Source organism: Salmo trutta, chromosome 31 (genome assembly GCF_901001165.1).
Source record: "Salmo trutta chromosome 31, fSalTru1.1, whole genome shotgun sequence".
NCBI classification, from domain to species: domain Eukaryota; kingdom Metazoa; phylum Chordata; class Actinopteri; order Salmoniformes; family Salmonidae; genus Salmo; species Salmo trutta.
The window spans coordinates 41,476,319-41,491,762 of record NC_042987.1 but is presented as its reverse complement, the minus strand read 5'-3'; the positions used below and the strand labels follow the sequence as shown (position 1 = coordinate 41,491,762).

At 46.9% G+C, this 15,444-nt stretch overlaps 1 protein-coding gene across 4 annotated transcripts in view; it reads left to right on the top strand.

The window, feature by feature from the left end:
* The window catches only part of LOC115170208 (microtubule cross-linking factor 1), a 126,844-nt gene that overhangs the window by 85,170 nt on the left and 26,230 nt on the right, over window positions 1-15,444 (top strand). For all 4 annotated transcript variants that reach the window (XM_029726601.1, XM_029726600.1, XM_029726602.1 and 1 more), the window contains one exon: window positions 11,141-11,374. In XM_029726601.1, coding sequence (XP_029582461.1) covers window positions 11,141-11,374 — 234 coding nt within the window. The remainder of the gene's footprint in view (window positions 1-11,140; window positions 11,375-15,444) is intronic.

Sequence of the window (15,444 nt, the reverse complement as noted above, 5' to 3'; positions counted from 1 at the left end):
AGACATTCTGTTGTCTTCGTTCCCTTCACCACCTCTAGACATTCTGTTGTCTTCGTTCCCTCCACCACCTCTAGACATTCTGTTGTCTTCGTTCCCTTCACCATCTCTAGACATTCTGTTGTCTTCGTTCCCTCCACCATCTCTAGACATTCTGTTGTCTTCGTTCCCTCCACCATCTCTAGACATTCTGTTGTCTTCGTTCCCTTCACCATCTCTAGACATTCTGTTGTCTTCGTTCCCTCCACCATCTCTAGACATTCTGTTGTCTTCGTTCCCTTCACCATCTCTAGACATTCTGTTGTCTTCGTTCCCTTCACCATCTCTAGACATTCTGTTGTCTTCGTTCCCTTCACCACCATCTCTAGACATTCTGTTGTCTTCTTATTCCCTCCACCATCTCTAGACATTCTGTTGTCTTCGTTCCCTTCACCATCTCTAGACATTCTGTTGTCTTCGTTCCCTTCACCATCTCTAGACATTCTGTTGTCTTCGTTCCCTTCACCACCTCTAGACATTCTGTTGTCTTCGTTCCCTTCACCACCTCTAGACATTCTGTTGTCTTCGTTCCCTTCACCATCTCTAGACATTCTGTTGTCTTCGTTCCCTTCACCATCTCTAGACATTCTGTTGTCTTCGTTCCCTTCACCATCTCTAGACATTCTGTTGTCTTCGTTCCCTCCACCATCTCTAGACATTCTGTTGTCTTCGTTCCCTCCACCATCTCTAGACATTCTGTTGTCTTCGTTCCCTCCACCATCTCTAGACATTCTGTTGTCTTCGTTCCCTCACCATCTCTAGACATTCTGTTTCGTTCCCTTCACCATCTAGACATTCTGTTGTCTCGTTCCCTTCACCACCTCTAGACATTCTGTTGTCTTCTTATTCCCTTCACCATCTCTAGACATTCTGTTGTCTTCGTTCCCTTCACCATCTCTAGACATTCTGTTGTCTTCGTTCCCTTCACCACCTCTAGACATTCTGTTGTCTTCGTTCCCTCCACCACCTCTAGACATTCTGTTGTCTTCGTTCCCTTCACCACCTCTAGACATTCTGTTGTCTTCGTTCCCTCCACCATCTCTAGACATTCTGTTGTCTTCGTTCCCTTCACCATCTCTAGACATTCTGTTGTCTTCGTTCCCTTCACCATCTCTAGACATTCTGTTGTCTTCGTTCCCTCCACCATCTCTAGACATTCTGTTGTCTTCGTTCCCTTCACCATCTCTAGACATTCTGTTGTCTTCGTTCCCTCCACCATCTCTAGACATTCTGTTGTCTTCGTTCCCTTCACCATCTCTAGACATTCTGTTGTCTTCGTTCCCTTCACCATCTCTAGACATTCTGTTGTCTTCGTTCCCTTCACCATCTCTAGACATTCTGTTGTCTTCGTTCCCTTCACCACCTCTAGACATTCTGTTGTCTTCGTTCCCTCCACCATCTCTAGACATTCTGTTGTCTTCTTATTCCCTTCACCATCTCTAGACATTCTGTTGTCTTCGTTCCCTTCACCACCTCTAGACATTCTGTTGTCTTCGTTCCCTTCACCACCTCTAGACATTCTGTTGTCTTCGTTCCCTCCACCACCTCTAGACATTCTGTTGTCTTCGTTCCCTTCACCACCTCTAGACATTCTGTTGTCTTCGTTCCCTCCACCATCTCTAGACATTATGTTGTCTTCGTTCCCTTCACCATCTCTAGACATTCTGTTGTCTTCGTTCCCTTCACCATCTCTAGACATTCTGTTGTCTTCGTTCCCTCCACCATCTCTAGACATTCTGTTGTCTTCGTTCCCTCCACCATCTCTAGACATTCTGTTGTCTTCGTTCCCTTCACCATCTCTAGACATTCTGTTGTCTTCGTTCCCTCCACCACCTCTAGACATTCTGTTGTCTTCGTTCCCTCCACCATCTCTAGACATTCTGTTGTCTTCGTTCCCTCCACCATCTCTAGACATTCTGTTGTCTTCGTTCCCTTCACCATCTCTAGACATTCTGTTGTCTTCGTTCCCTTCACCATCTCTAGACATTCTGTTGTCTTCGTTCCCTCCACCATCTCTAGACATTCTGTTGTCTTCTTATTCCCTCCACCATCTCTAGACATTCTGTTGTCTTCGTTCCCTCCACCATCTCTAGACATTCTGTTGTCTTCGTTCCCTTCACCATCTCTAGACATTCTGTTGTCTTCGTTCCCTTCACCATCTCTAGACATTCTGTTGTCTTCGTTCCCTCCACCACCTCTAGACATTCTGTTGTCTTCGTTCCCTCCACCACCATCTCTAGACATTCTGTTGTCTTCGTTCCCTTCACCATCTCTAGACATTCTGTTGTCTTCGTTCCCTTCACCATCTCTAGACATTCTGTTGTCTTCGTTCCCTTCACCATCTCTAGACATTCTGTTGTCTTCGTTCCCTTCACCATCTCTAGACATTCTGTTGTCTTCGTTCCCTCCACCATCTCTAGACATTCTGTTGTCTTCGTTCCCTCCACCATCTCTAGACATTCTGTTGTCTTCGTTCCCTCCACCATCTCTAGACATTCTGTTGTCTTCGTTCCCTCCACCATCTCTAGACATTCTGTTGTCTTCGTTCCCTTCACCACCATCTCTAGACATTCTGTTGTCTTCGTTCCCTCCACCATCTCTAGACATTCTGTTGTCTTCGTTCCCTCCACCATCTCTAGACATTCTGTTGTCTTCGTTCCCTCCACCATCTCTAGACATTCTGTTGTCTTCGTTCCCTCCACCACCTCTAGACATTCTGTTGTCTTCGTTCCCTTCACCATCTCTAGACATTCTGTTGTCTTCGTTCCCTTCACCATCTCTAGACATTCTGTTGTCTTCGTTCCCTTCACCACCATCTCTAGACATTCTGTTGTCTTCGTTCCCTTCACCACCTCTGGACATTCTGTTGTCTTCTTATTCCCTTCACCACCTCTAGACATTCTGTTGTCTTCGTTCCCTCCACCACCTCTAGACATTCTGTTGTCTTCGTTCCCTCCACCACCTCTAGACATTCTGTTGTCTTCGTTCCCTCCACCACCTCTAGACATTCTGTTGTCTTCGTTCCCTTCACCATCTCTAGACATTCTGTTGTCTTCGTTCCCTTCACCACCATCTCTAGACATTCTGTTGTCTTCGTTCCCTTCACCATCTCTAGACATTCTGTTGTCTTCGTTCCCTCCACCACCTCTAGACATTCTGTTGTCTTCGTTCCCTCCACCATCTCTAGACATTCTGTTGTCTTCGTTCCCTCCACCATCTCTAGACATTCTGTTGTCTTCGTTCCCTTCACCATCTCTAGACATTCTGTTGTCTTCGTTCCCTTCACCACCATCTCTAGACATTCTGTTGTCTTCGTTCCCTTCACCACCATCTCTAGACATTCTGTTGTCTTCGTTCCCTTCACCATCTCTAGACATTCTGTTGTCTTCGTTCCCTTCACCATCTCTAGACATTCTGTTGTCTTCGTTCCCTTCACCATCTCTAGACATTCTGTTGTCTTCGTTCCCTTCACCATCTCTAGACATTCTGTTGTCTTCTTATTCCCTTCTAACCAAAACAGGATCTTCCTGTTTTGACTTGCTGATTGCCTGTCTATATATATATATTTTTTTTTTATATTTTGTATTTATTTCTCTAACCTTTATTTAACTAGGCAAGTTAGTTAAAGAACAAATTCTTATTTGACAATGACGGGCCTACACCGTCTGAACCCCGGACGACGCTGGGCCAATTGTGCAGGCGCCCTATGGGACTCCCAATCAATCACGGCCTGGAATCGAACCCAGGCTGTCTTTAGTGACGACTCTAGCACTGAGAAGCAGTGCCTTAGACCGCTGCGCCACTCGGGGAGCCCATGAATTTAACAAGGATCGGGAACTAAAATAGTTGAGTCAAACCTCTTGCTGTAATGCTTTTGGCTGTGATGTATTGAATGTTGTTGGACATGCAAGGTGTTGCCCTCTAAATTCTGTGACACAGCGACCATGCTTTTTTTTCCCATTTTACATATTGTGCTTTCATCTGCACACACAGAGTATATTATCTCCGACTCAGCATGGTGTCATGTTGCTACAGTACATCGGATAGGTGCTTTAGCTTCCAATCTCACACACACACACACACACACACACACACACACACGGTACTGCATAACAGACAGATGCTCCAGCCACCACCAATACCACAGACACATAACTGCCGTTACTCGACTCGGCGTCAGACGTCGACGTGCGTTACGTATTCTGTTTGATAAACACGGTTCAGCTTAGCCATCGAGAGCAGAAACGGTCGCCAAGGACCTGATGGCTTTATGCTGTCATAGAGACATTCTGAACACTATTATGTAACGACAAACACTCTGACCAGGGATGTGGTATCTGAAAATATTGTTACCCTTTTGGGAGGTGGGATTTTAGTTTTCCCCTCTAACATAATCTGGGAGGTGGAGAGAGTGAATGAATGAATGAGAGGATGAATGAAAAAGCAGCTTTGGTATAGGAGGATTAGTGCTCTGTGTGATTTACATTTAGAGAGAGAGAGAGAGGGGGGGGGGGAGCAGGGGGAGAGAGAGAGGGGGGGGGGAGAGAGAGGAGGGCAGGGGGAGAGAGAGAGGAGGGCAGGGGGAGAGAGAGAGGAGGGCAGGGGGAGAGAGAGAGGAGGACAGGGGGAGAGAGAGAGAGAGGAGGGCAGGGGAAGAGAGAGAGGAGGGCAGGGGAAGAGAGAGAGGGGGGCAGGGGGAGAGAGAGGAGGGCAGGGGAAGAGAGAGGAGGGCAGGGGAAGAGAGAGGAGGGCAGGGGAAGAGAGGAGGGCAGGGGGAGAGAGAGAGGAGGGCAGGGGGAGAGAGAGGAGGGCAGGGGAAGAGAGAGGAGGGCAGGGGAAGAGAGAGGAGGGCAGGGGAAGAGAGAGGAGGGCAGGGGGAGAGAGAGGAGGGCAGGGGGAGAGAGAGGAGGGCAGGGGAAGAGAGAGGAGGGCAGGGGAAGAGAGAGGAGGGCAGGGGAAGAGAGAGGAGGGCAGGGGGAGAGGAGGGCAGGGGAAGAGAGAGGAGGGCAGGGGAAGAGAGAGGAGGGCAGGGGAAGAGAGAGGAGGGCAGGGGGAGAGAGAGAGGAGGGCAGGGGACGAGAGAGGAGGGCAGGGGGAGAGAGAGGAGGGCAGGGGGAGAGAGAGGAGGGCAGGGGAAGAGAGAGGAGGGCAGGGGGAGAGAGAGAGGAGGGCAGGGGAAGAGAGAGGAGGGCAGGGGAAGAGAGAGGAGGGCAGGGGAAGAGAGAGGAGGGCAGGGGGAGAGAGAGGAGGGCAGGGGACGAGAGAGGAGGGCAGGGGGAGAGAGAGAGGAGGGCAGGGGAAGAGAGAGGAGGGCAGGGGGAGAGAGAGGAGGGCAGGGGGAGAGAGAGGAGGGCAGGGGGAGAGAGAGGAGGGCAGGGGAAGAGAGAGGAGGGCAGGGGACGAGAGAGGAGGGCAGGGGGAGAGAGAGAGAGAGAGGAGGGCAGGGGGGAGAGAGAGAGGAGGGCAGGGGAAGAGAGAGGAGGGCAGGGGGAGAGAGAGAGAGGAGGGCAGCTCTGAGGGTAACTGTGTGGGGTTTGTGGGTACAGCTCTGAGGGTAACTGTGTGGGGTTTGTGGGTACAGCTCTGATAGTAACTGTGTGAGGTTTGTGGGTACAGCTCTGATGGTAACTGTGTGTTGTCCGGTTGGTGTTTTAGGGGGTACAGCTCTGATAGTAACTGTGTGAGGTTTGTGGGTACAGCTCTGAGGGTAACTGTGTGGGGTTTGTGGGTACAGCTCTGATAGTAACTGTGTGGGGTTTGGGGGTACAGCTCTGATAGTAACTGTGTGAGGTTTGGGGGTACAGCTCTGAGGGTAACTGTGTGGGGTTTGGGGGTACAGCTCTGATAGTAACTGCGTGTTGTCTGGTTGATGTTTTAGGGGGTACAGCTCTGATGGTAACTGTGTGTTGTCTGGTTGGTGTTTTAGGGGGTACAGCTCTGATGGTAACTGTGTGTTGTCTGGTTGATGTTTTAGGGGGTACAGCTCTGATGGTAACTGTGTGTTGTCTGGTTGATATTTTAGGGGTACAGCTCTGATAGGAACTGTGTGTTGTCCAGTTGATGTTTTAGGGGGTACAGCTCTGATGGTAACTGTGTTGTCCAGTTGATGTTTTAGGGGGTAGAGCTCTGAGGGTAACTGTGTGTTGTCCAGTTGATGTTTTAGGGGGTACAGCTCTGATAGTAACTGTGTTGTCCAGTTGATGTTTTAGGGGGTACAGCTCTGATGGTAACTGTGTGTTGTCCAGTTGATGTTTTAAGGGGTACAGCTCTGATGGTAACTGTGTGTTGTCTGGTTGATGTTTTAAGGGGTACAGCTCTGATGGTAACTGTGTGTTGTCCAGTTGATGTTTTAAGGGGTACAGCTCTGATGGTAACTGTGTGTTGTCCAGTTGATGTTTTAAGGGGTACAGCTCTGATGGTAACTGTGTGTTGTCTGGTTGATGTTTTAAGGGGTACAGCTCTGAGGGTAACTGTGTGTTGTCTGGTTGGTGTTTTAGGGGGTACAGTTCTGATAGTAACTGTGTGTTGTCTGGTTGATGTTTTAGGGGGTACAGCTCTGATAGTAACTGTGTGTTGTCTGGTTGATGTTTTAAGGGGTACAGCTCTGATGGTAACTGTGTGTTGTCTGGTTGATGTTTTAGGGGGTACAGCTCTGATGGTAACTGTGTGTTGTCTGGTTGATGTTTTAGGGGGTACAGCTCTGAGGGTAACTGTGTGTTGTCCAGTTGATGTTTTAGGGGGTACAGCTCTGAGGGTAACTGTGTGTTGTCTGGTTGGTGTTTTAGGGGGTACAGCTCTGATGGTAACTGTGTGTTGTCCAGTTGATGTTTTAGGGGGTACAGCTCTGATGGTAACTGTGTGTTGTCTGGTTGATGTTTTAAGGGGTACAGCTCTGATGGTAACTGTGTGTTGTCTGGTTGATGTTTTAAGGGGTACAGCTCTGATGGTAACTGTGTGTTGTCCAGTTGATGTTTTAAGGGGTAGCTGGGGCAGAAATGCAGTTCCGACTGGATCACGATAGCAGGTCATGTGCCCAATGTGCCAGGGCACGAAGGACATCTGGCCTTAAGGGGGTGCCCAATGTGCCAAGGCATCAAGGCCGTCTGCCAAGGCACCAAGGGCATTAACTAAACTAAAATAGCCAATTAAATTGATTTTGAAAAAACGAAAAACACACTAGCTATTCTGTAAAAAACGTGTTTGTAAATGTCCATCTATTATTTACCTACATGTCTAAAGGTAGGTGATAGACTATGGTAATGGATACAGCCTCTCGTGTCCACACCAATGTTGACATCAGAAAATGTAACCAAACTTTAATGAGACTTTTTATTACATATAAATTAAAAGTGTAATTAAATTGATTCGGTCGACATTTTCAGTTCATTCAGATAGGAGAGAAAGGCCAGTGCCTGTTGCACACCGCCCCATCACCCAGGAGAGGGAGTATACATACTGTAAATAATAAATACATAGGGGAGTATACATACTGTAAATAATAAATACATAGGGGAGTATACATACTGTAAATAATAAATACATAGGGGAGTATACATACTGTAAATAATAAATACATAGGGGAGTATACATACTGTAAATAATAAATACATAGGGGAGTATACATACTGTAAATAATAAATACATAGGGGAGTATACATACTGTAAATAATACACACATAGGGGAGTATACATACTGTAAATAATACACACATAGGGGAGTATACATACTGTAAATAATACACACATAGGGGAGTATACATACTGTAAATAATACACACATAGGGGAGTATACATACTGTAAATAATACACACATAGGGGAGGATACATACTGTAAATAATACACACATAGGGGAGGATACATACTGTAAATAAGACACACTAGGGGAGTATACATACTGTAAATAATACACACATAGGGGAGTATACATACTGTAAATAATACACACATAGGGGAGTATACATACTGTAAATAATACACACATAGGGGAGTATACATACTGTAAATAATACACACATAGGGGAGTATACATACTGTAAATAATACACACATAGGGGAGTATACATACTGTAAATAATACACACATAGGGGAGTATACATACTGTAAATAATACACACATAGGGGAGTATACATACTGTAAATAATACACACATAGGGGAGTATACATACTGTAAATAATACACACATAGGGGAGTATACATACTGTAAATAATACACACATAGGGGAGTATACATACTGTAAATAATACACACATAGGGGAGTATACATACTGTAAATAATAAATACATAGGGGAGTATACATACTGTAAATAATACACACATAGGGGAGTATACATACTGTAAATAATACACACATAGGGGAGTATACATACTGTAAATAATACACACATAGGGGAGTATACATACTGTAAATAATACACACATAGGGGAGTATACATACTGTAAATAATAAATACATAGGGGAGTATACATACTGTAAATAATACACACATAGGGGAGTATACATACTGTAAATAATACACACATAGGGGAGTATACATACTGTAAATAATACACACATAGGGGAGTATACATACTGTAAATAATACACACATAGGGGAGTATACATACTGTAAATAATACACACATAGGGGAGTATACATACTGTAAATAATACACACATAGGGGAGTATACATACTGTAAATAATACACACATAGGGGAGTATACATACTGTAAATAATACACACATAGGGAAGTATACATACTGTAAATAATACACACATAGGGGAGTATACATACTGTAAATAATACACACATAGGGGAGTATACATACTGTAAATAATACACACATAGGGGAGTATACATACTGTAAATAATACACACATAGGGGAGTATACATACTGTAAATAATACACACATAGGGGAGTATACATACTGTAAATAATACACACATAGGGGAGTATACATACTGTAAATAATAAATACATAGGGGAGTATACATACTGTAAATAATACACACATAGGGGAGTATACATACTGTAAATAATACACACATAGGGGAGTATACATACTGTAAATAATACACACATAGGGGAGTATACATACTGTAAATAATAAATACATAGGGGAGTATACATACTGTAAATAATACACACATAGGGGAGTATACATACTGTAAATAATAAATACATAGGGGAGTATACATACTGTAAATAATAAATACATAGGGGAGTATACATACTGTAAATAATACACACATAGGGGAGTATACATACTGTAAATAATAAATACATAGGGAAGTGTAGGCAACATACTTCAGGGCTCTGGGGCCTGGTTAAAGACTCTTCAGGGCTCTGGGGCCTGGTTAAAGACTCTTCAGGGCTCTGGGGCCTGGTTAAAGACTCTTCAGGGCTCTGGGGCCTGGTTAAAGACTCTTCAGGGCTCTGGGGCCTGGTTTAAAGACTCTTCAGGGCTCTGGGGCCTGGTTAAAGACTCTTCAGGGCTCTGGGGCCTGGTTAAAGACTCTTCAGGGCTCTGGGGCCTGGTTAAAGACTCTTCAGGGCTCTGGGGCCTGGTTAAAGACTCTTCAGGGCTCTGGGGCCTGGTTAAAGACTCTTCAGGGCTCTGGGGCCTGGTTAAAGACTCTTCAGGGCTCTGGGGCCTGGTTAAAGACTCTTCAGGGCTCTGGGGCCTGGTTAAAGACTCTTCAGGGCTCTGGGGCCTGGTTAAAGACTCTTCAGGGCTCTGGGGCCTGGTTAAAGACTCTTCAGGCTCTGGGGCCTGGTTAAAGACTCTTCAGGGCTCTGGGGCCTGGTTAAAGACTCTTCAGGGCTCTGGGGCCTGGTTAAAGACTCTTCAGGGCTCTGGGGCCTGGTTAAAGACTCTTCAGGGCTCTGGGGCCTGGTTAAAGACTCTTCAGGGCTCTGGGGCCTGGTTAAAGACTCTTCAGGGCTCTGGGGCCTGGTTAAAGACTCTTCAGGGCTCTGGGGCCTGGTTAAAGACTCTTCAGGGCTCTGGGGCCTGGTTAAAGACTCTTCAGGGCTCTGGGGCCTGGTTAAAGACTCTTCAGGGCTCTGGGGCCTGGTTAAAGACTCTTCAGGGCTCTGGGGCCTGGTTAAAGACTCTTCAGGGCTCTGGGGCCTGGTTAAAGACTCTTCAGGGCTCTGGGGCCTGGTTAAAGACTCTTCAGGGCTCTGGGGCCTGGTTAAAGACTCTTCAGGGCTCTGGGGCCTGGTTAAAGACTCTTCAGGGCTCTGGGGCCTGGTTAAAGACTCTTCAGGGCTCTGGGGGCCTGGTTAAAGACTCTTCAGGGCTCTGGGGCCTGGTTAAAGACTCTTCAGGGCTCTGGGGCCTGGTTAAAGACTCTTCAGGGCTCTGGGGCCTGGTTAAAGACTCTTCAGGGCTCTGGGGCCTGGTTAAAGACTCTTCAGGGCTCTGGGGCCTGGTTAAAGACTCTCAGGGCTCTGGGGCCTGGTTAAAGACTCTTCAGGGCTCTGGGGCCTGGTTAAAGACTCTTCAGGGCTCTGGGCCTGGTTAAAGACTCTTCAGGGCTCTGGGGCCTGGTTAAAGACTCTTCAGGGCTCTGGGGCCTGGTTAAAGACTCTTCAGGGCTCTGGGGCCTGGTTAAAGACTCTTCAGGGCTCAGAGTTTTTCCTGGCTAGGTCACATGGTCACAGAACCCTCGAGGGCCTTTGAAAACTCTGGGACCTAGACATACAGTAGTTTTCAACTAGGGGTCATGTGGGGAAAACTCCTGACCTGCCCCCCCCCCCCCTTCCACCTCCCTACCCACCACAATGAGGAAATACTGGAGAATAACAAAATGTCCCCCTCCCTCCCTATCTCCCTCCCCCACATATCACCCCCTCATCTCTTATCACCCCTCCCTCCCTCCCAACCTCCCCTCCCTTTCTCCCTACCCCACATATCAACCCCCCCTCGTCTCTTATCACCCCTCCCTCCCAACCTCCCCTCCCTATCTCCCTCCCCACATATCACCCCCTCCCTCCCTCTCTCCCTCCCAACCTTCCTTCCCTATCTCCCTCCCCCACATATCACCCCCCTCATCTCTTATCACCCCTCCCTCCCTCCCAACCTCCCCTCCCCCCCTATCTTCCACCAGGATGAGGAGCGTAGGCGGCTGGATCCACAGGGTGTGAGGCCCAGGGTGGGTCTGGATCTTACGGGCCTGCAGGCCCACGAGGCTCCCTGGGTCCAGGAGAGAACCCTTCTGCAGCAGGAGGTCCAGTTGTTCAGACACAACACCATCATCTTCTATATGAAGCTACGCTGGATCCTCATGCACTGGAGGCTGGGGAAGAGGACAGAGGCAGGGGAGGAGACAGCACACTCAGAGGTGAGATGACTGGCTAGAGGTAGAGGCTGAACCCCAGGTAGTTTAATCTGGAGGCTGGGGAAGAGGACAGAGACAGGGGAGGAGACAGCACACTCAGAGGTGAGATGACTGGCTAGAGGTAGAGGCTGAACCCCAGGTAGTTTAGTCTGGAGACTGGGGAAGAGGACAGAGGCAGGGGAGGAGACAGCACACTCAGAGGTGAGATGACTGGCTAGAGGCTGAACCCCAGGTAGTTTAGTCTGGAGACTGGGGAAGAGGACAGAGACAGGGGAGGAGACAGCACACTCAGAGGTGAGATGACTGGCTAGAGGTAGAGGCTGAACCCCAGGTAGTTTAGTCTGGAGGCTGGGGAAGAGGACAGAGACAGGGGAGGAGACAGCACACTCAGAGGTGAGATGACTGGCTAGAGGTAGAGGCTGAACCCCAGGTAGTTTAGTCTGGAGGCTGGGGAAGAGGACAGAGACAGGGGAGGAGACAGCACACTCAGAGGTAGGGCCATGCACAAAGCTTTGGGGTGCAGATGCCGCCCCCCCCCCCATAACAACTACACATTTATTTATTTAAACATTTACAGGCCTCTTTATTTTTCTGCAACGACACATAAGCGAGTGCCAGTGACTCTTGGCCTTTTAAGTTGAGACGACTAGAGACGATAAACTTCGGGAAAAGAGTGGCTATCGGCTGACAGCAGATTTACATCATCACTCGCTATTTGGTTAGCTAGTTAGATAGTTAACTAGTTAACTAGTTAGATAGGTATGCTGTTAAAACTGAGTTTTTTCTTGATTTTTAGTTTGTTCTACTGTTTAAATCAGTCTCTTACTAACAGAGCCCTTCTCTGCCCCTAACAGTGCTGTTTAAATCAGTCTCTTACTAACAGAGCCCTTCTCTGTCCCCTAACAGTGCTGTTTAAATCAGTCTCTTACTAACAGAGCCCTTCTCTGTCCCCTAACAGTGCTGTTTAAATCAGTCTCTTACTAACAGAGCCCTTCTCTGTCCCCTAACAGTGCTGTTTAAATCAGTCTCTTACTAACAGAGCCCTTCTCTGCCCCTAACAGTGCTGTTTAAATCAGTCTCTTACTAACAGAGCCCTTCTCTGCCCCTAACAGTGCTGTTTAAATCAGTCTCTTACTAACAGAGCCCTTCTCTGCCCCTAACAGTGCTGTTTAAATCAGTCTCTTACTAACAGAGCCCTTCTCTGCCCCCTAACAGTGCTGTTTAAATCAGTCTCTTACTAACAGAGCCCTTCTCTGCCCCTAACAGTGAGAGAAAACATTACAGATACAACTCAAAAGTAGCCAACTAGCTAGACCTACATACAAGTGTTGAAACTCTCCGCTCGCCGCCGGTAGCCTAACTGCATGGTTTCACACTTGGGGCGGGAGGGCCGGGGATGGGGGACTTACTGAGGTTCAAGAGATTATCAAATTATCTTGTTTGATGTGCAATCCATTACATTTTCAAATTAAAACATTGAAAAGAGACTCAAAATAAATATAAAAGTAATTCATAGAAGGACAAAAAGGCAGGAGCTCCTGTCCTGGATGAGCCTTACCTGTTCACCTGCCTGCTCAGGAGCTCCTGTCCTGGATGAGCCTTACCTGTTCACCTGCCTGCTCAGGAGCTCCTGTCCTGGATGAGCCTTACCTGTTCAGCTGCCTGCTCAGGAGCTCCAGTCCTGGTTGAGCCTTACCTGTTCACCTGCCTGCTCAGGAGCTCCAGTCCTGGTTGAGCCTTACCTGTTCACCTGCCTGCTCAGGAGCTCCAGTCCTGGATGAGCCTTACCTGTTCAGCTGCCTGCTCAGGAGCTCCAGTCCTGGTTGAGCCTTACCTGTTCACCTGCCTGCTCAGGAGCTCCAGTCCTGGTTGAGCCTTACCTGTTCAGCTGCCTGCTCAGGAGCTCCAGTCCTGGATGATCCTTACCTGTTCAGCTGCCTGCTCAGGAGCTCCAGTCCTGGATGAGCCTTACCTGTTCACCTGCCTGCTCAGGAGCTCCAGTCCTGGATGAGCCTTACCTGTTCAGCTGCCTGCTCAGGAGCTACAGTCCTGGATGAGCCTTACCTGTTCAGCTGCCTGCTCAGGAGCTCCAGTCCTGGATGAGCCTTACCTGTTCACCTGCCTGCTCAGGAGCTCCAGTCCTGGTTGAGCCTTACCTGTTCACCTGCCTGCTCAGGAGCTCCAGTCCTGGTTGAGCCTTACCTGTTCACCTGCCTGCTCAGGAGCTCCAGTCCTGGATGAGCCTTACCTGTTCACCTGCCTGCTCAGGAGCTCCAGTCCTGGTTGAGCCTTACCTGTTCACCTGCCTGCTCAGGAGCTCCTAAGGAACAAACCAAAAGGCAGTCGATCATTTAGGAGGATTGAGCTGAGTACATTTGGTTAGAGCACAGTGACCAAACAGTGTATAACAGGGCTGGAGCAAAAGCCTGCATTCCCAATAGTTCTCCAGGAGGAGAGTTGACATCTAGCTCAAAACACTCAATCATCAGTGCAGGATCGAGTCGTTTGATTGGTCAACTGAGTGATTGATTGACTGATTTCTGTTTGTTGGTTGGTTACTTAGCCTCTCTAGGGTAGGTGGGACGAAATCGTCCCACCTACTCAACAGCCAGTGGAATCCTGTGGCGCGATATTCAAAAAAACCTTAGAAATGCTATTACTTCAATTTCTCAAACATATGACTATTTTACACCATTTTAAAGACAAGACTCTCGTTAATCTAACCACACTGTCCGATTTCAAAAAGGCTTTACAACGAAAGCAAAACATTAGATTATGTCAGCAGAGTACCCAGCCAGAAATAATCAGACACCCATTTTTCAAGCTAGCATATAATGTCACATAAACCCAAACCACAGCTAAATGCAGCACTAACCTTTGATGATCTTCATCAGATGGCACACCTAGGACATTATGTTATACAATACATGCATGTCTGTTCAATCAAGTTCATATTTATATCAAAAAACTGCTTTTTACATTAGCATGTGACGTTCAGAACTAGCATACCCACCGCAAACTTCCGGTGAATTTACTAAATTACTCACGATAAACGTTCACAAAAACATAACAATTATTTTAAGAATTATAGATACAGAATTCCTTTATGCAATCGCTATGTCCGATTTTAAAATATATTTTCGGCAAAAGCACATTTTGCAATATTCTGAGTAGATAGCTCGCCATCACGGGCTAGCTATTTTGACACCCACCAAGTTTGGCCCTCACCAAACTCCGATTTACTATTAGAAAAATTGGATTACCTTTGCTGTTCTTCATCAGAATGCACTCCCAGGACTTCTACTTCAATAACAAATGTTGGTTTGGTTCTAAATAATCCATAGTTATGTTCAAATATCCTCTGTTTTGTTCGTGCGTTCAAGACACTATCCGAAGGGTGACGCGCCCGACGCATTTCGTTGAAAAAAAAATCAAAATATTCCATTACCGTACTTCGAAGCATGTCAACCGCTGTTTAAAATCAATTTTTATGCGATTTTTCTCGTAAAAAAAGCGATAATATTCCGACCGGGAGTCGTTGTTTTCGTTCAAAGACGAAAAAATAAAAACATGGTGTCGGCTTGTGCACGCGCCTCCAGTCTCTGTTCTCTGATCGACCACCATCCAAATGCGCTACTGTTTTTCAGCAATGGGCTGTAAAGTCATCATTCAACTTTCTGCCGCCTTCTGAGAGCCTATGGGAGCCGTAGGACGTGTCACGTTACAGCAGAGATCCTCAGTTTTCAATAAAGAGAGTGTAGAAGGCCAAGAAATGGTCAGACAGGCCACTTCCTGTAAGGAATCTTCTCAGGTTTTTGCCTGCCATATGAGTTCTGTTATACTCACAGACACCATTCAAACAGTTTTAGAAACTTTAGGGTGTTTTCTATCCAAATCAAACAATTATATGCATATTCTAGTTTCTGGGCAGTAGTAATAACCAGATTAAATCGGGTACGTTTTTTATCCGGCCGTGCAAATCCTGCCCCCTACCCTAGAGAGGTTAGTTAGTTCACTGATTTACTGCTCCTCTTCCTGCTTTGTAGTTGTGTATAATCTTGTTATTCCATGTC